Here is a 22,014-nt window from a genome sequence, read left to right on the forward strand (position 1 = left end):
CATGCTCAGGTGTAGGTGTATTATATTTCAAGAATGCAATTTGCATTCAATTTAACATAAGCCCGGTGGTCAAAGTGTAAATTTAGAGGTACTGGTAAGAATTTTCATCTTGAAATGAACGTCTGGAGACCACTAAGGCCCCCTGAAAGTTTAGGGGTTTTGATAGAGTAAAATGAATTTTAGATGCATTTTAACACAATATAATAAAGTATAAAACAGATGAAATGATGCAAGGCTATCCACCTACTGTCCCCTACCTCTCATGTGTCCCCATCTCTCCCTCATGTCTCCTTTTGTGTACTTACATTTTCCCTCATATCTACATAATATTATATTAACACTTTCCAAAATAGCTCCCTTATATCTTTCATGTTACCCTTTATCTTACCCTTATCTGTTTCTTTTCACTGTTCCTATCTTTATTGCAGGTATCCCCCTCTCTCCCTATCCCCTGGTCCTCACATCCTGCTGCTCTCACTTCTACTTTACTCCTTGATCCTCTCTATCTATCCCTGTTCCTGTTCTTATTATTCCCTTTCACTAGTGAATTCACACACTGCCCCTTCACCATCACACTGTGCCCCCCTTCATCATTACGCCCTGCCATCCTTCATCATTACACCGTGCCATCCTTCATCATTACACTGTGCCCCCTCCTTCATCATTACACTGTGCCCCCTCCTTCATCATTACACTGTGCCCCCTCCTTCATCATTACACTGTGCCCCCTCCTTCATCATTACACTGTGCTCCCTCCTTCATCACGCTGCAGTTTCCTTCATCACACCCTTCACTTGTGAATTCACACTGCCCCCCCTCCTTCATCACACTGTGCCCCCCTCCTTCATCACACTGTGGCCCCCCTTCATCATCACACTATGCCCCCCCTCCTTCATCACACTGTGCCCCCCCTCCTTCATCACACTGTGCCCCCTCCTTCATCACACTGTGCCCCCTCCTTCATCACACTGTGCCCCCCTCCTTCATCACACTGTGTCCCCCCTTCATCATCACACTGTGCCCCCCTTCATCGTCACACTGTGCTCCCTCTTCATCATCACACTGTGCCCCCCTCCTTCATCACACTGTGTCCCCCCTTCATCATCACACTGTGCCCCCCTCCTTCATCACACTGTGCTCCCCCTTCATCATCACACTGTGCCCCCCCTCCTTCATCACACTGTGCCCCCCCTCCTTCATCACACTGTGCCCCCCTCCTTCATCACACTGTGTCCCCCCTTCATCATCACACTGTGCCCCCCTCCTTCATCACACTGTGTCCCCCCTTCATCATCACACTGTGCCCCCCTTCATCATCACACTGTGCCCCCCTTCATCATCACACTGTGCCCCCCTTCATCATCACACTGTGCCCCCCCTTCATCATCACACTGCAGCCTGCGTCATCACACTTTTTCATTTAGACCTCACTTAACCTGAATTTTAAGTGGGAAAAAGGTAAATAACCCATTTTCTTACGATTTTATGTTTAACAAGTGCCACAAATTGGATAATTTTGTTTAAAAGGCTGAAACTCCAGATGTACTGCAAAACTCCCAAGTATAATAATGTTTATGTAAGAAATATTGAAATATTCATGAAAAAATCCACCACGAGAGAAACTGAAATTTACAATCATACGTTCCAATGACATCTAAACCATTATATTGTCTGAAATGACATATTCTGGAGAAGTCAAAGATTATTTTAAAGATTTTTATAATTTAATAATGTGTTGCTGAAACTTTTGGGTGAAAAACTATACATTTAAAAATACCTAAAAATAGACCTTATTTGCAGCTCAATGTCTTATTGCATAGACACCATGGGGCAGATTCAATTTTATAAAACATTCCCGCGTAGTGTCCTGGAACAGCTGCAAGATTTTTTTTTAGTGAAAGTACCGCTCACTTTTTTCTTGCGCCCATAGAGGTTTAAGTAAAAGTAAGCGTTACTTTTTACCGTATAAACGGTAATAAAGGAACATCGCGGACAATAGAATCTGCCCCCATACCTGTTTATTTTTTCATATGCGCAGCAAAATGGAAACGATGCAGAAAAGCATTCACGCGTAGAACATAGTTGCCTACTCTCCCGGAATGTCCGGGAGACTCCCGAATTTTTGGGAGTTCTCCCGGACTCCCGAGAGAGCAGGCAAAAATCCCGGAACCAGCATCTCCCCGTTGTTGTAGATGGTGGGGGTGGGGCTAACCGCTGCATTGTGGCCCCGCCCCCCTGCTACGATTGGCCAGAATTTCCTACGATTGGCAGGGGGTGGAGCCTAGCGGCACACAGCGCGTGCCCAGGCTCCATCGACGGACCCCCTCCCGGAAAGCTGGTCTCAAAAGTAGGTAAGTATGGCGTAGAATTGCAGTGTTGTTGCTTTGGTTTTTACTTTGTAATTCAAGTTTATCGCACAGAAACAAACCCAGATGTTCGGGGATACAGACAATTACCAACTATCACCCAAACACAGGAGTGTCACAGGTGCTGAGTAAAGGGAGGGCATTCAGAGTGGTTCACTTGCAATATGCATAGGTATATATAGAGGGTGGGGGCTGTGACAATATAGCTGCCCCTCCCTCTATTACTATCTTATATGGAAAATAATAAATATATATATTTTAAAACCGTAAAAATAAAAGTAAAAACAGTAAAAATGTATATATATATTTTATTTATCCCCTCCGTTCTCTCTGGCAGGGTACTCTCTACCTATTGTCTGCTGTCTGTCTTCCCCATATATCCTTGATGTGTCTTTGGCTGCATTATGTGTGAGTTTTACAGTTTTTTTACTAACAGTTTTTTATTTTTATGCTACTTAGAAGTATTTCATTTATTTGTGAGTCTTCATTACTATATTAGATATGTCTTTTCTGTATTTGTATGAGTGCCCAGCGCTATGTTATCTGTGGCGCCTTATAAATTAATTATAATGATATTTCAAAAATGAAAACATTACAGAAGTAAAAACAAGTATCCTGAGATACTTATTAAATAAGCTTCCCATGCAGTGCATCCAAAACTTGCTGCCGGTGAACGCACTCATCTTCGCCCTTGGATACATCTAACCCTATGTTTTAAAAAGCAAAGTTATGTACTTCTATAGTGAATAGCGTAAAACATACTTACTGTGATACAAGACATGCCTGCAATGTAATAATACTACTACTACTACAGATAATGTAGTAATGGGTGGCATGAAATCTGCTATTGTAAAGTGAGTGACATCATCTAATCTGACATCTATCTCATTCAACTAAAATCTGCAGATTGCATAAATAAACCTTGTTTTGCTAAATCTGCCAAATGGTCTAGGTGCCTCTAAACTCCTGTGATCAGGCATCCTAGTATTCAAAGTGAAGAGTCTGTGGTTAGAGGGGGTATAGAGAGAAATTATAGGGCTGGTCTCCCAGACCCATCTGCTTAGAATTACAGAGAAGTTTTAATCCTCATCATAACCTTGAGACAATTCGGAGCCCACAGACAGATCAAAACAACAGCTGCCAAATAGATGAAATGGGGAAACAATTCAGTGTTCAGCTAAAATATGTGTTCTAAAGGCACACACTTATCAAAGGCTCAGTTCTGTTCTCCCGGATCATTTCTTATGTGTTAAACGTCACTCTCTCCATACTTTCTGAAACTTAAATATGTAAAGAATGGTACAAAAATGTTGGCTCTTTAAATATATCTATTTTTCCTGTACGCACAATGCTGCAAAGTGTATTTTGGCTGCACTTCTCTTTAACATCTAATTTAATCAAGTTCCACAACAGCAGATTATACCATGATGTAAACAGGACAGAATTCATTTTCAGTGAGGCTAAGCATGTAATATCATCAAGATATCAGAGTCACATGTGAAGCTATTCAATATCACCCCCCAATCACAACCCACAGAACATCTGCAGCCAGTTCAGCTCCAGCTAAACATTTTTTTAGTGAATAGGGTCTTAACGCAGAAGTATATTTGCTCAGAGGATTGTGGCATGTTTTTGTTTCTCATCAAAGCTCAGCAAAACACTATTAGTTCCACCTTTGGGAATTGGGGCGTTGTAAAGTAATAGAACTCTACTGTTCAACATGGTCTGGGACACTTCCCTGGACCGTGCACTAAAGTAACAGCTTCATTTGTATGTACAGCAGCCGTCTGCACCAGCTCCAGGAGAAAATGGCTCCAGATATGTTAATGTAGAGCCGTCAACCAAACAAAAGCAAAAATGTATCCCTGTCCCAAAGTTCCAGTAGTATGAGCCATTTTTCAGTTTTAACTAAAAGAATTCTTGCTCAATTGGTCTTTAGACACTCATCTGCTTTTAAGAGGCACCGGAAAAAAAGTTGTGCTATAAGTAAAATTAAAATAGACAAACTAAAGACTTATTAGTAGTTTTGATTTATAGGTATTAGAGTTATTATCTGGAATGCTTTGGAATACTAGGCCTAAAATATACTAAATGACGTTAAAAAAAACTCTTCTTTCTTCACCCTGGCCTTGACACTCCCCTCTATGACAAATAGTTTAGCAGTGCTCCTCACAGTGTCCATAGGAGAGGGTGCTAAATAAACATGCCTACATGTATGATCATCTTTAGCAACAAATTTTTTAGTTTTTTCTGTTTTCCCGAATTTTACAGATATATAGACCCATTCAATTATCTGCAAGGTTCGGTAATAACCTCGCGGCTATGTTACCGTACATGCTGCAGGTAGTAATCTTCGCTCATTTTGCAAAAAGATGCAAAGAGTTCATTTCCATAATTGCCGGTAATGTATGCAGAAACATAGCCGCACGGTTACTATGGGACCTCGTAGCTGAATCCACCATAGAATGCTATACTTGTACCATTCAGAAAGTTGTTATCCATGGTGACAGTTTTCATAGAATTGAAGGAGTGAAATAAATAAAATGCATTTTGGAAATATATTTTCTTTTTATTCTCCGTCCTAACCCAGTGCAGTCCACCATGTTTAAATGAACATTGAAAACACAGATAATTAGTTCTTCAGCAAAAAAGAAATTCTGTGTTTTTTATTTTGACTTAAAAAATCAAGTGCTGTTAAAGATATCTTACTTTCATCCTCCACATCGATGCCCTCAATTAATGCAACAGCTGTACTGCTCCCGCACAGTACATTGTTTCCTCTAGGGGGCAGCATGATGTAATATGGACATCTAAAGTGTAGGCGGGTCCTGATGGCCTGGAGGAGGGTCCTAGTGGACAAGTAGAGCACCATTCACACCATTCAGCGCTAGCGACACCCAAACTTTTTGTTAAACTTAACTATTACAGATATGACAGTAACTATCTATGCAGTGTTGCAAGGGCATGATATTGAGGTCAATGGCAGCAAAAGAGCCTAATGCTCTCAATAAACTCTTTACTTGCATCAATTCAATGCAAGTATGAATACAACAGTACTCTGGATACCCAGACTTCTACAGACATATTTCTAATTTGATTTACTGAACTTGTATATTCATATTATCAAATATAGTAAGAGAACAGTTGATTGGAAGCAGCTCTTACAGATTCATGAACCGGCTTTTTATGAAAAGCAAACCTCCGTGCAATCATTCAGACAATCCCTTACTGTTGAACAACATCTCCATTGGGAAATGATGCAAGTAAAAATATTATACTGTTCATTTTAGAACCTGCATCATGTCAGAGAATTGCAGCTGGAACATGTCTATTATCACCCATTTCCATTGCTTATATGAAATACTATCTCAAAGGTCAACTGTGAAAATCATTCATGCTAACAATTCTGTTCTACTAGATAATTGCTCATACATTTTATGTAGAGCGCAGTGTGTAAAATGTTTCATATTCCACTTCTGTCTTATCTGTATAGGATGTCAATTTACTTTCATACAGGTAGTGAATGTATCAACATACACACATGTAAAATACAAAACCACTTAGCTTCGTATTTTGCAGAGCATGTCAATTGATATACATTTTAAATATTTAGTGCACCTCTGTAGAACTGATGACCTGAAGGCCTCATTCTTCCTGACATTCAAACTCCAATCCACGACCTGAGGCAATAAGTCCATTTTTTAGTGGAACCATTGATTGTTGTCCGTTACCCAGTCGGAAAGCATAATGGCATAATAATCAAAAAGAATGTTAGCAGCACGGTGGCTTAGTGGTTAGCACCTCTGCCTCACAGCACTGGGGTCATCAGTTTAATTTCCGACCATTGCCTTATCTGTGTGTAGTTTGTATGTTCTCCCTGTGTTTGCTCCGGTTTTCTCCCACACTCAACAAAAACCATACTAGAAGGTTAATTGTCTACTATTAAATTGACCTCAGTCTCTCTCAGTCTGTGTGTGTGTATGTTAGGGAATGTAGACTGTAAGCTTCAATGGGGCAGGGACTGATGCGAGTGAGTTCTCTGTACAGCGCTTCAGAATTAGTGGCGCTATATAAATAGCTGATGATGATTTAATTGAGAAACTGTATACCTGGGGGTAAATGTATCATACTCCGATTTGTACAAGTCACCGGAAATCGGCGCGTTGACAGCTAAAATTTAAAGCGGCGCTGCCTTATAAAGAGTTTCCCTTTACATTTTAGCTGTCAACACGCCGATTTCCGGCGACTTGTTCAAATCGAAGTATGATACATTTACCCCCTGGTGTCCTTAATTTTAATTTCATTTCACTTCAGTACCGACTTGTAACTTCACACCTTTTGCAAAGAGGCAATGGACCGCTTCTTACCAATGGTGATATAAGGAAGGAAAAAGGACATAAGTATTAAGGCATTCATTTTCTGAAACTAATGCACATGTGTGTTTTTATAAAGAAATATCGAAATACCAAAAAGTCCCCAAGAAATCAAATAATGGAAAGTAAAGGGAACTGAAACGATCACTGAGCAGAAAATATTTTGTAATGTATCTTGTTCTTTGATTTCTTTTGGACTTTTTGGTATTTTTTAGTGTTTGTTATTTCTTTATTAAAATTCTTTTGTATTTTTGGACTTTGGGTTGCTGGTGCTAGTCTGTTAATTTTATTTGAATAATTGAGGATATACATACATACATATATATACATACACATATATACATACACATATATGCAGGGGTGTAGGAGTCGGGAGGGCATAGGGGGACCAATGATTTCTGTTGGGTGACCAACATTGTGTTTTGCCCCCCCATGAACTTCAACACAAAAGTGAATGAGGATGAATGAAATGAAAATGGGGATGTAGTCATTGAATCTGTTCTAAACTTGTGAAACTTTTTTAAATTATAGATTGTCTTAGTAGAACTACCAAATGTTCTTTAATATAGATTGCATTAGTTTAGATTTAATGCAGATTGATTGATTTGTCCATTTAAAATCTCTAAGGGCCTGAGTCACTAAAGAGGGCAAGGCAAAAAAAAGAAGTCAATTTGGTGTTGGACAATCCATGTTACAATGCAAGGGGTGCAAATTAGTTTTATTATGTTTCATGAAAGGAATATACTGCCTGTTTTTTCAGGTAGTGCACTAATATTTCATAGCTTTATTTTAACACTGAAATTTAAAGTTGATCTAGGACATGCCCTACCCCAACTATAAATCTGTCCCCACATTTTGCATTTACCTTCCCCTCCAATGCAACATGGTTTTGCCAAGGTGCAAAGTTACTCCTTTTTTATGCTTTGCTCTCCTTAATGACTCAATATGTTCTGCTCATAAACATTTAACCTGTATTGTTGAAAAACAACTATTCACTTTTCCCTGATTTTCGTGCAGTGCTTCCAGTAACAACCATGGGATAAAGCAATTTAAATTTATAGCACATACCAGAGCCAGTGAGGCAGTGACTATAGATTTAAAAATACTCCCAATCAAATGAGATTAGACTGTCAATGAAATCTGAATAAAAAGGTTAATGACAATGAAAAATTTAAAATTTTAAAGGTGAACAATTAAATGTATCTATCTTTCTAACAGCTATTGTACTAATTGGTAGTTAAAATTAATAATAATATATATTTAAAATATATAAATACATTTTTATAGTAAAATAAACAATGAAACTGGGGTTAGCCAACCCTTGAAACACTGGCAAAAATTAACATAGGACTGGGAGTCTTTGTATATCTACAGTCACTGTTACAACCATCGTACAACAAGATATCAAACTCGAGAAAAAAAGCCCCCAAGCCCTATAGTAGTCCTTGGCCTTTTTCCCCCACCCATGAAAATTTTAGTTCCTACGCCCCTGCGCATATGTACAAACATATATATAATATATATAGCACCATGCCTCTTGTTTTGTATGCTGGAGGTAGTGCAGAGTATGCACTTCTCTACCTAACTGAACAGTGCTACACCTTTTGTTATGGAAGCTGGAAGTAATACAGAATGTGCTCTTATAATGTATGTATGGACAACAGGCAGTACTATGTCCGTTTCCCAGTATGTTGGATGTATGCAAAATATTCTCTTATTTTGTTCCTGTGGATAACTCATATTTACCAAATTTTGCAACCGGCTGTCCAGGAGGGGGCTCCATCATGGGGGCGTGACCACATGAATCGCGTAGTTAGGGCACGCCCCTGCTAATCTTTGTCACTTTCAGCCTATCAGTGGGTAGGGGCGGGTCAGGATGACTCCTTTAGTCCTTCCCCCACCCACTTCACCAACGAGGTGAGCTGGACCCGGGAGGTTGCCCTGCTCGAACTGGACATTCCCGGAACAGTAGGCAACTATGGGATAACTGTACACTTGCCTCTTGATATGTATGCAAGTCTCACTATGGGCCTGATTCATTAAGAAACATTAGTCCATTTACGCATGTTTGCGTATTTTCGCTCTACGAATGCGTGAAATCAAGACTTGTAGCAAAATACACAATTCATGTGCACCCGTAGATGACACACATATGGCTGCCTAGGATTTCAAATGCGGAACAAGGAGGGGAAGGGAAGGACCAGCATAGGTAATGTACAGTAAGGCCGCGCATACGCAGCAGCGTCCCATTCAAGCTCTGGGCATCGCCATGGTACATCTTTTTCTGTACTATCATTTGCGCCAGCTGCAGGTCGGGTGTAAGTGCTGATTACTAGTGATGACGGACGTGCATGCCACTACATGTGTTTGCAATTAGGGGCAACTTTAAAAATTACTTTTATATACAGTGCACATTGAGATCATCCCAATAAATATATTTGGGGAAAAAAGAAGAAAAAGATTATTTTTCCCAATGTTTTTTCCTTAATGACTATATTGTTAACAGTTGACAATCATTGAATAGCTTTTTTCATTTCGGACTTTGTATTCTTCATATGTATTGTTTGTATTCTCCACTGTGTTGTGTCTGTCTTACTGCAAGTGCCGTATATCCGTAATGTACCTATACCCGTATTCAACAAGAGACGATTCTTCAGATCTGCTTGTATTTGAATGCGGACGTGCGTATGACCATACTTTGCATTTTTTTTAAAAAAGCACGTATTGCGTTCTTTTTGCGTTTCTTAATTAATCAAACCCTACATGTTCTTATCTTTTAAGTATGAACAGTAGGATAGTGGTGTTTCTCTTGCTCAGTATGGTAGAGGTAAAACAGTGTACTCTTATTCTGTATATACAGATTACTACACACTGCGACTTGGCCTGCTGGCAATTCTCTGTATATGTGCTTACTCTGTGTGTATGGATGTTGGACAACTGCACCACACCACTTGGGTTGTTCAATACTTGAACAAAGTTTCGACCATATTCACATCCAAACGGATCACAAAATACATTTCAATTTTAATCTGGATGTCAGTACACTCTGCATAAACGTTACTTACCGTATGTTACCAGACAGAACAGACTGCAGTATATAAACAGGTGTATGTGCAATATAACGCCTACAAAAAATATTATATTATACGGTAAATTAACTCCTAACACTACAATCATTAATAAAAATATAAATTTGTTTTTAAACATTTTCTTTTACATTAAATGCACAAATCAATATGTTTTTAATGTGTACTGTACATACAAGGCATTTTATAACTTATTTTACTTGTATACATGTTCTGTACTAGCTAGTGACAAGCATATGTGTATTCTTCAATACAAAGACTATGCTGTGACTGTCATCACTATCAGTCGGCCCTGTAGCTGGGGCAAGTGATATGGCTGAAGCCCAGGACTTGAACCAGCCACATCTTCTTTGATTCAGGGGCAGGCTGGACCTGCGGGCTGTTCCCATATTGGGCTACCTTGGACTGGGTCACTGGCCACCTACATTTTTTTTCTTTAAAATGTTACTAATAGGTCGAGTAGAGTCTTGCCTCTCAGGCTACAATTTTCCAGTCCTCCTCTGTCTCTCTCCTGTTCCATCTGTCAAGTCGTAGGCTGTCCTAAGTGTCATTTGCGTTGAACATGAAATGCATGCGATTGTGCTCATTGACGTAAGGTCCGTTTTTGAGCATGAGCAGTTATTTCACGCAAACAGACTTATGTCCGAACATGAATCAGGCCTATAGGTTTAGATTCAGTAATTTTTTAAAAATGATTGCAGCCAAATTATCTAATTTCATGACAACTATAAAACTTGCTACACACAACTGAACCTGGGCACAGGTAAAACCGACACATTTGGTGTTTTTTGACCAAACTGGTCACCCATTACTCTGAAAGTGGCCATTACATTGTTACTGGAATATCTAGGGTTATCAGAATAATGATTTGTTAGGATAGCTAATAGTGTCTGCCAATGCCATTAATGTGTATATCTAAGGGCACCGTTTTACCTTCCCATATAAGAGAATTAGGCATAGTCCCAGTGCAGCACAGAAATGAATTTGTTACTTTTATACATTTTTCCCTCTTTTAATGTTTTTTCTATTTGGTCTTTTCCATCCACCCATTTTTCTCCATAAAATAATAGTGTAGAAGGTGTTGGATAGTGGAGCTTAAGAGTTTGGAATTGTTAACTCAGTGTGTAATCGCTCACAATGCCTAAGGCAACGCCAACTGTAAATACAGCTCTGCCCAGCTGTAGTGGAGGGGAGCTCAGAATGACTCCGGTCAGTGCCTGTACAGTTGAACCTTTGCAGTTGGCCAGTAACACTCATTTAGTGGTCAGGACAAGTGGGAAAAAATAAAGAAAAATCTGTTTCCCCAAAGTCTGGTGCATTATAACGATGTAAGAATAATCTTTTATTCATCCAGCATGCATCTTTTGTGTGTGTTTTTTTTAAAGCTGGAAACGGCTCTGTCACCATGAATTAATGTTTTCTACAGGTCATAATAGAGCTGCTAAATTGGTTAGGCATTTTGCCATTAAACTGAATTCCTGACTTGTTGTTTTTTAATCTATTTGCATGTTTTCACAGAGAATGCATTGTTGCCTGACATAGCCATAAATTAAAACACAAAATACTGATGTTTGAAGATGTGTAAATCTAGATTGTCACTTATGCTACTTTGTAGCACATAATCAGTAGCATGTTTATATCTCAGTAGATAAGTGCAAAGTGTGTCCTGTAACACAATTCTCACCTCTCTATAATCCCTATATCAGCTGATCGCTAAGTAGAAGAAATTGCAGGTGTCTGTACACAGGCCACATACCAGGTATTACTAAATAAGTGGTTTCTGCTTGACAAAACTTTTGCATGGCACTTGTCCTTGAAGTTCTCTGCTACAATACATGTTAGTCCTTGCAAGTCAAAACAATTAAACAGCTCTTGAATGGGTCTGTAAACATGTGTATGTAGTTAGCTGTAGGCAAAAAATCTTCTATGGGAAAAAGGTACTTGGTGTAAATGTTGAAATAAGAGAGGAAGGTGCCAGCATCACAACAAAACAATATACCAGGATTCTCATGTCAAGAGCTTTCTGCAGCCAACCGTAGAAAACTTATATGCTAATGCAGGATAGACATGTTCATTTTCAGTTATAACCAGGCATACACACTACAATGTTTTCAGCCGATTCCTGGGCCAATCAAATGATAAATGTCTGTTCGGACCTATATCGCATTAGTATGTACACAGCAGCGATGAGCGATTATCATTCTAAAGAACATCGTATAGTTTAACTTGTCACTGGCAGATCCAGGGGGAGGGCAATCGGAGCAATCGCCCAGCCTCGCAGGGGCCTGCTGCCTGCAGCTGCACACTGTGTGCAGGTTCGCTCAGCCCAGTCCTGCCCAGATGCTCTGATTATGTTTTAAACACAAAGGACCTCATTTAGAGTCGGACACAAAGTCCGTTTTAGGCGCATCCAACAAAAAAACACTACCACGTATGTGCAGAAAGCACCAAATCCGCCTGCATCTTGGACGCAATTAACACTTGCGACTCACTACGAGAGAATGGGAGGAACATGGATTTGTGAAGGCGTGACCATGTAAATACATCCTAGTCGCAGTGAGGCGCAGACGCAACACACGTCAAAACAGGGCTAAAGCTGTGCGGCAGGAATTAGGTGGCGCAAGTGGTTAGCTAGCTGCAGGAACTGCTCGCAGCTCGATAGGGTATTACTCATAATACCCTACCAAGCTGCAGCACACTCCCACTCCTACACTTCTTAAACGGACTTTGCGACCGACTCTAAATGAGATCCAAGGTAGTCAGGCAGAATACTCTCCCTCCCTGTCTCTGCCGAACAGATCTGCACACAGTGTGCAACCGCAGGCAGCCTTAGCTGTTAAAAAGGGAGCAGGGACTAAATCGCCCCCTCCTCCTAAATACCCCACGTAAAATAATATTCTAGATCCGCCCCTGGTGCCAGTCCTGCAGTGTGTATGCACTCACGGTCGGCAGTGTCCATAGATCTCTATGGAGTGTGCAGAATCACAATCTTTTCAGCCCATCGTTATGACAGATGAAGAGCACAGATCTGAAGGTAATTAGTGTAAAACGTGTATAGCGTTTACACATGAATCGGCATGCTGATCGTGACATTTATCTGTCGGTAAAAATTTTAAAAGATGTCGCATAAGAAGAAATTTTCTGTAGTGTGTACCCAGCCTAAGAGTGTCAGGTGTGTAAGATTGTATAGCACAAAACAATTGTAAGTTGCTAGTTTTATTTGTGAAGATATGAATGACATTCTAAACTTTAAATATACAGGTAAATAGTTGTGCTTCAAACATAGACACACATGGTATCATTCCAGTTGTTGTCTATTGTCTAGTGGCCATGGATCAAGTAACATTTGTCACAAAGTGAAAGAAGCCGTCTTTATCTATAATTATAAATGACTGTTAAATTTCCATAGCTTTATAGACACACAACCTGTTTTTGAAGCATGTGATCTTTGGGAAAACGGAGACTGGAAAGCTGTTATTATGGGAAGTGTAACTTGTCAGAGAATAAGGAAGATACGCTGTGCTTTGAAGCTGCTAATCCGCACCATCCACTGGAAAACTCCCATTGATGACATTAGTGCGTTTTGCCTCAAGTCATCAGACTGACATATCCAGGGGATATAGAATATGACTTTAAGTACTACTGTATCTTTTCACTTAGAGACTAGAAAACAAACGCCAGTAAGTTCATGAAAGCTTCTCCTAAGATGCGTCCTCGATCAGAAGTGCTGAGCTACATGTGGGTTTTTTTCCCAGACAAAACATGCCTTTGTTCTTTGTATCAGCAAATATCTACTTTAGAGAGAACTTGAGACGGAAATGTGCCTTTTATCTTTCACTTCTTGTCATCTTCAAGACGAGCCAGTTCTCACAATAAACAAGTAAGCAGCTTCATCGCTGAAACAAAGCACAAAAAACTCAATATAAATACATTTGTGTTTTGGCTAATATCAAGCTAATGTCATCAAGCTTTTATTGATGAGTGCAATGTGCTTAAGAATAAAAAACAAAAAAATCACACAGATTTTTGCACCATTGGGAAGTATTTGACATTGACTTCTTATGTGGACATTAGTAATTATAATTATTTATCATAATATGAAGAATAAATTATATATTTAAGGAAATTAATATACCTGTACCTTTATACAGGATATATTATCTTATCATAGTGTAACATTAGGGGCCTTGTGTAGAGCTGAACGCAGTTTCTGTCTAAAACGCAGATGGAAATTGTATTAAAGAAGATACATTTTACAGAGGTATGCTGATCGTCATCACTATCAGTTCGTATCTTACAGTAGTGAACAAGTTTGCCGTCTCCTAACAGGTGCATATGCGTCTAATTCTTGGTCTATATAAGTCGCATTTGTTCCAATACAGCCTTACGCGCCACATCTTTCCCCCGTTCTGTGTCTCCAATTGTAAGCAACCGCAAACAGCCTTATATGCAAGATGCGACTCAGGGGGTCAAGTTGAGTTGAATGAAAATTCACCTGTGGTCCTGTTATTTTAATACCTTTTTAGTCAATTATGTGGAACATGATCAATGCATATGTTTATGGGATGCCCATATTCTTAGTATTATTATACATTTCAGTGTCTTGTGGTGTCTGTGTATATATGTCACACACACCCTCATCTAAATGCAAAGGTGAAAACAACACGTATATTTGTATAAGAGTAATTTTCATATTGTAACAAATGCAGATTGTGCACAGGTGTGCCAACTTGTCCACTCACTTCCTGCTCCTTGGATCTGTCATCAGATAATCAGTCTACACTGAGCATTACAGCTTAGCGGATACACCTGAAAATGCACATGCTGGAAAGAGTGAAATGTCATTTCAGAGTCCTAAATTGATAGTGAGGGGATGTTGGCACTGTATATTACATGTGCCACGTTTGCTTGTTTGGGTCTGAGTACATTGGTCAAAGTGTGCTTAGAAATGTGCTTATCTACTGAAGTACAATATGCGTTCCATTAAAATGATAGGATGAGATCCATTCTCCGGCACCTCTCAGTTGTGGAGATATCAAGTCCTTTTGCATGGAGAAAAAGATTGTGTACACACTCCCTCTCCACCCCTTTCTAGTTTGAATAATCCTATCCAGCCAAAACATTTTTATTTTGCATGTTGGTGCAAAAGCAGGGGCACACATGCAGCTAATCTACTCAGCAGGGATCGCCCCCAATATGCCCAAATCCAAAAATAGGGCTGCAAATTGTGGCGCCCCTGTAGACACTGCTATGTTGCCTTGTAAGTCCATGTGCTTCCCCATAAAACCGGCTGTATTTACGGAAAAACTAAGCTTGCAACATTGCAGAACAGCAGCTGCACTATGTGTTTTTCGTAAATGAGCCTTAATGTGTTTTATTTTTATGAAAGTAAAAACTGAATTTGGAATTAACTATATCATTTCAAGGGCATAGGTCTAGCTCATAGTTCCCTATTCTCCTGGAGTGTCCGGGAGACTACCAAATGTCTGGGAGACTCCCGGGAGAGCAAGGTAACCCCATGAATCCTGTCACTTCCTTAGTGACTTGAGCGAGTGGTGGGACTTAGTGACGCAATTCACAGAGAATTGCATCATCCTGGCCCCGCCCCTTTCTGCAATAGGTCGTAAATCGTGTAATTTTGCAGAGGCCTAATGAAGCGACCACGCCCCCAGAGCACATCACTGAGATCTCCTCTCCTGGTGAGGGGGGGGGGGGTCGTCTCAAAAGTAGACAAGTGTGGTCTAGCTTTGTGCACTGATTTTAAGTGTGCTCCAATCTTAAAGTGGACAGTCCCTTCTCTATAACACATCTCACCAAATAAAGGGGGCCCTCCCCAATACCTGAAGTTGAGTGTCAACTCTTGCTGTATTTCTCACCCCAGGCGAACTAATTTCTTCCATAGATTTACAATAGAGTTCTATTGAAAAGCTTTGGATGGTGGGCAATACATTGGGAAAAATAGAATGTGGCCAGGTCTGACATGTGAATAAACTTTTAATGGTTTATTATAGCTATAGCCATCCACATGGATTGAGTTTCCATTCCCCACATTCACTATTTTTTTATTATATAAATACATCATACATTTTTATAGTAAGGATAATTATATCAGTATGACCTTAGGGCTTAGCAGTACTTTTAATCTTCTTTGTAATGTACTGTATTTAATTTCTGACTGAACTGCCAAAAAAACAAGTAAAAAAACAAAGCTTTAGGGATCTGAAGTTCTATTACAGATTCCAGTAGCTGACAACAGCAATTATTTTAATTGCAGTAAGAATATATGATCCAAGTTCTAGGTGAGATCATCTGAGTGTTAAATATTCTATAATATTATTGGTAAGTAAGTGTGCATACACACTTTAGGATTGGGCTGTTTGGCCTGATCACTATAGTTTTACTGTTACAGAAAGCCCAATAACTCCTCGTGTGTGTTCACAAAGACTGTTGCTGAAATTCAGCCTCTATACAAATGAACAATGCTTAAACAAGTCAATCAGTGTGAAAAAGTCCTTAATGAAGTAGCAATTCTCCAGTTATAACATGTTATGTAAAATGTTTAGAAATGTATTTACAATTGTCAACAGAATCTCATGCAAAGCAGGCTTAGGCTGGGTACAAACTACATGATTTTCAGCTGACTATTGGGTCAATCTAGCGAAAAATGACCGTTCAGGCCAATATTGCATCAGTGTCTATGGTTGAACGATGAATGACAGACATTCCAAAGTACCGATGGTTGTTTCATTTAATTGTTCCGCAGAACTGTAAATCTCATTCCAACCGCCTTCTGATCCTGCAGTGTGTAGGAAATCATGACCAATTGCTTGACCAACCACCGATAGTTCCTCAGACAGCAACTCTCCTTTCTGGGTGTGTATATTTAAATTCAAATGGGAATAATGTGCTGCAGGGAGCCATACATCGTTTCAGGGTGTACAGAATCGGAATCTTTTGAGACAGCGGTATGACCGACAAGACGAACGGTTAGTCATGCAAAAATCATTAAAAATTTGTATAGTGTGTATGGATGAATCAACTGACCAATCGGAACTTTGTTCTTAGGTACAATCGTTGTAGATAACACAATGGTCAGAAAATTCTGTAGTGTGTACCTAGCCATAGGTAGTTTATGGATCTCCAGTTGTTGCGGAACTACTGATGGCATGCAAGGATTTGTAGTTGCACAACAACTGGAGGAGGACTAATTCAATTATTTGGTGCTTTATGTCAGAGGTAGACACTCTTTGAATGCAATGCTAGAATGTAACTGGTGGTCATTTACATTTTTACCCAAACTGATTACAGTCCTGTGACAATATGCAGAAACCTGCTGTTGGATAATTGAAGTAAATTCTTTTCTAACATTACATATTCAAGCATTGAACCACATGATACTAATTTCCTTGCCGTCACTTTCATGTTTGTGGTATCTGCGATGATTTCGCCTCGAACAATGAGCCTTTTCATGTTACATCATTACAAGATTTTTTTGCTTATCCGCATGAATACAGATTGGCAAAGATTTTAGGCAGAAATTCTATTTACTAATACATCTCCTGAAACTGGGACATATTAACGTTATCAAGTATTAAAGTTTTTGCCAACATTATATTACATTTATTGAGACGATGTTACCATGAAATATTATCCAATACAGCTATGTTTAAATTAATGGATATACATAAACTTGGTGGCTGCTAGTTTATATTAGGGACAAGTTCTTTATTATCTATTATTCCTCACCATTACATTATACCCACTAATTATTGTTACTACAGTAACATTATATGATCTAGTAAGGCTCAACACTTTGTTTGCTCAGTAATTATTGCTATAATAAGGTGTGTGAAGAATATACAAGTCTGCTGTCATTCTCTCACATAAGTGATGATTTCATATTTCCCTCTATAGAAAGAGACTGATTCATGTAATTCAAATTATTCCAATGGTTGTTTATGTACAAAACTTGATTGGCACTATATTCTGCTTCACAAAACTTCACTATGCAGAATAACAATGTTTGCATGTAATCCAAAACTGTCCACAGAGGCATGCATATGTCTTGCTACAGTGACAAACCATTAATTAATACTGGTTAGGATTGCTTGAGACTTACACACCTGTAGAACTCATTTCTATGTATCTGCTAACTGCAGTGGAAAACTATACAAACACTCTATTGATTGATAATTCTTTATATTGTGTAACTGGCCAATAGTTGTTAGCACTTTCTATTTATTGTGTGTTAGCTTAGTATAACTTTACTTCTTGTTTGATTTCCATATCTGTTTGGAGTTTGTATGTTCTCCCCGTGTTTGCATGGGTTTTCACCGGGTGCTCCAGGTTCCTCCCAAACTACAAAAACATACTAGTAAGTTAATTGGCTGCTATTAAATTGCCCTTAGTCTCTTTTGATCTGTGTGGGTGTGTGTATGTGTGTATGTTAGGGAATTTAGACTGTAAGCTCCAATGGGGCAGGGACTGATGTGAGTGAGTTCTCTTTACAGTGCTCCAGGATTAGTGGCGCTATATAAATAAATAAACAATGATGATGATTACTCCTATTACTGTATAGCTCTATGATATAAATATATATATATATATATATATACATACATACATACATAATCATCATCATCATTTATTTATATAGCGCCACTGATTCCGCAGCGCTGTACAGAGAACTCACTCACATCAGTCCCTGCCCCATTGGAGCTTACAGTCTAAATGCATACAGTCTACATACATACATACAAACATACATACATACATACATACACTATTCTGTACCAAACCCAGAATTTAGGTTTTTTCGGAAGATAATTCATCATTTTTGGAACCAAATTCACTTAATCATCTGAGATAATAAAATGAAGAACTGAATAAATATTATGTGTAAAACCAGCTCCTGGGAGGGAATGCTCTGTATAAAAATCTCAGGGATGTCTGGATTTGGGTTTAGCCAAATCTTAATCCTACTTAAACCCCTTAGGATTTGGCTGAATCCTGGTACATCCTTATTAACTACTAACATTTGTCAGCTCTATTGAATATTTTTGAAATATTACGTTTCTATGTAATTTTAACATAACTTATTTACCATTATTTTATCTCTGATAACATTGATCAATACCATCATCCACAGACATCATGGGGGGCTGTTCTAGCTGTCAGTGGTTAGATGTCTGTCTACAAACATATGTACTGCACATGCTGAATGTATAATATTACTATTTTGACAAGATATATTTTTTACACCCATTAAACCAAGGCTGTTCAACCAGCCACCCATGGAGCAGGCACAGCTTTTTGAGAGCAAGTTCATTTGTTTGAAAGGGCCTATTTAATTACATGTAAAATGTTACACATATACTGTGGCCCATAGCAATCAGATACTAACTGATAATTTTTGTGTTTAGTTTAGAAAACAAAGGCAAATGTTTCATTGGTTGCTATGGGTTACAGCACATTTTCCATATGCACTAATAATTCAGAAATGTCCCTGATTGTGTCTCAACGGTTTCTGGCATGCTAACATTAGTTCACAACATGTAATAGAGGCTCCCCATATTGTACAACTTGGCTAGCACTGCAATTAATCACAGTCTGCTACTAAAAGTAATTTAGTAAAGTTATTGAACTTGTGTATCATATAATGCACATTTTTATTTTGAAATTATTACAGAATAAAGTAGACCAGTCACCCACGCTCAGTGGAGGCATCCATTTTGTGAACTTAACAAATATTCTTGAGAGTGAGCCAGTCAATTCACTAGTACCTCATAAATACCTAGGGCTAGATTTACTAAACTGCGGGTTTGGAAAAAGTGGAGATGTTGCCTATAGCAACCAATCAGATTCTAGCTGTTATTTGTTTAGTACAAGCTACAAAATGACAGCTAGAATTTGATTGGTTGCTATAGGCAACATCTCCACTTTTTCAAACCCGCAGTTTAGTAAATATACCCCCTAGTCAGGCTTTAGTGCCTTAGTGATGTCAGTGGTGCCTAGCAAATTGATAGGCTACATGCTGGTTCAGTGCACAAAATGGAATCCTCCGCTGGGGAGGAGCCAGGGCCACTCTAACATTTGATGCCATTTGCAGACAATCCATGATACTGATCATGGATTGTGTACACATGATTATAACATTATTTGCCATTAGTGCATAGGGGATTCCTAGCTAATCCGTACATTTCAATTTTATATTGTTAACAACTGGCTTTAGTTCATCAGGAAAATGTGATGTCTTATGTCAATACTGCAATAATAGTTGCACCTTATTATACTTTTCTCAGTGTTCTCAATTTCTGGAATCTGTCTTCATATTTAGTCTTTAATTAATAAGTGCAGAGAATGATTTCTATGGAAAAAGGGCAACATTTTTTATACTAGTTATCTAACGTTAGAAGTGTATTTATTGGCAAGCAAATTCTATTTTAGATAAAAGACAAACTGGAGAAGAGTTATCCTTTACCAGCTGTGGTGGTAAAAGCTCATCAGCTGGGCTTGACCAATGTTATTGGTGTAGTTAGTTTTCAGGACCCTAACCCAACTCCTACATGATTTCACATAGCAGGTCATCAGGGTGTAAAATATAATTTGCAGAACACTATTACTATAGCGTAGCACATGGCTTAACATCTCTTGCCTCGAATGTAGTTGCATAATTTACTAGTAATAGGACCCAATTGTTTTTGGACTACATCTCCTATGATGCTGAGATAGCAGAGAATTGTGGGAGTTGTAGTTTAAAAGCTTGCCAAGTTCTGTTTAAAGAAATAATTATTCTAAATATGATTGAAGCTGTAGAACTAAACAATATATAGTACACTATGGAAAGTGGTGTTGTTTAAAAAGATAAACATAGTAGAACATTTAGGACATGAATAAAATGAATGATTTGTTGTATGTCTTTTACTTTTTTATACACAGGTTTAGAAGGGTCTAATGTACTATTAGCAGACACTAGGTCACATCCCAGATCTCTGGAGAAAACTGCATGGAGGACCTACAAAGAGTCACAGTGCCACCACATGCTGAAACATCTCCACAATGGGGCCCGAGTCACTGTGCAGATGCCTCCAAATATCGAGGGACATTGGGTCTCTACAGGGTAAAGGCAGTTTTTGGTTTGTTTGTTTTTTATACTTTTTTGTTATTGTGTCTGTCATGAGCTAAATTAATTTCCTTATATACTAGAAATTTAAAGAGATGAATATTTTACACTGGCAGGTATATGTTACGACTACCAGCTATTATCATAAGCTTAAAAAACTAATGGCAGAGGTCTTCACCTATAGCAACCGTCTTTCCCATAGAACTAGATATGCTCACAGGTACTCGGATGCCCCCAGGTATTAAACTCAATGTAGTGCAAGCTTATGAGTAATGCCGCAGCATGGGAATAGTAGATGATGACAGCAGGCAACGTGGTCAGGAACAAGACAGAGTCCAAGGGTAGGAGCCAACCAGGGTATCCGAATCCAAGCAAAGGTCAGGGTCACGAGCAATTACTCGGAAGTCCAGGAAAACAAACCAAAGGTCATACACAGAAAACAATCCAGGAATAAGCACAGTAGAAAGGAGCAGGTCAGCAGCCAGAAACTGAATGCTATAACCTGCAGGGAGACTCAGTTCTCACTGCCTTAAATACATAGAGCAGCCAATCACCAGCTAGGAGGCACAGCCTAAGATAATTAGCCCCAGAAGGCTGATAATAAATTTCCCCATTACTACGCATGTGCCCGGCTAATCCCCCCGCCGGGACGCGGCAAACTGATGTCTCGGCATCCCGGCCTTTGCCCTAGAAACCGGAAGTGACGTCCCGGTGGTTAAGGAGGTGGCAGGCAGCCAAGGAGAGTGAGCTACGGCGACTAGGGACACCGCTGCGGCTTGTAACAGTATACATAAGAAAAAATGTTAGCTGATAAGATAAGGGATAGCTGCTCCTGGGCCTCGGTGCTAGCACTCTAATATAAGAATGTTTTCAATCATGGTTAGATTTTGATCAGTTGCAGTTAAATAGATCTAGCAGAACAGTGGCAAGAACTGGGTATAAACTTTCATGCTTGCTTAGAATTCTGCCATACAGTAGATCTTTGAAGACATTTACTTCTGCACCCCTAACACTTATTATTATGTTGATCTACAGCTTGTAACATTTAATATATTTAGACATAGGGA

The 22,014-nt window shown here is 39.1% G+C and overlaps 1 protein-coding gene across 1 annotated transcript in view; it reads left to right on the forward strand.

Annotated features, from left to right (window-relative positions):
• The window catches only part of APCDD1 (APC down-regulated 1), a 47,964-nt gene that overhangs the window by 9,683 nt on the left and 16,267 nt on the right, over nt 1-22,014 (forward strand). The window contains 1 exon segment of the mRNA XM_075213288.1: nt 20,764-20,944. Coding sequence (XP_075069389.1) covers nt 20,764-20,944 — 181 coding nt within the window.

Source organism: Mixophyes fleayi, chromosome 5 (assembly GCF_038048845.1).
Source record: "Mixophyes fleayi isolate aMixFle1 chromosome 5, aMixFle1.hap1, whole genome shotgun sequence".
NCBI lineage: Eukaryota > Metazoa > Chordata > Amphibia > Anura > Limnodynastidae > Mixophyes > Mixophyes fleayi.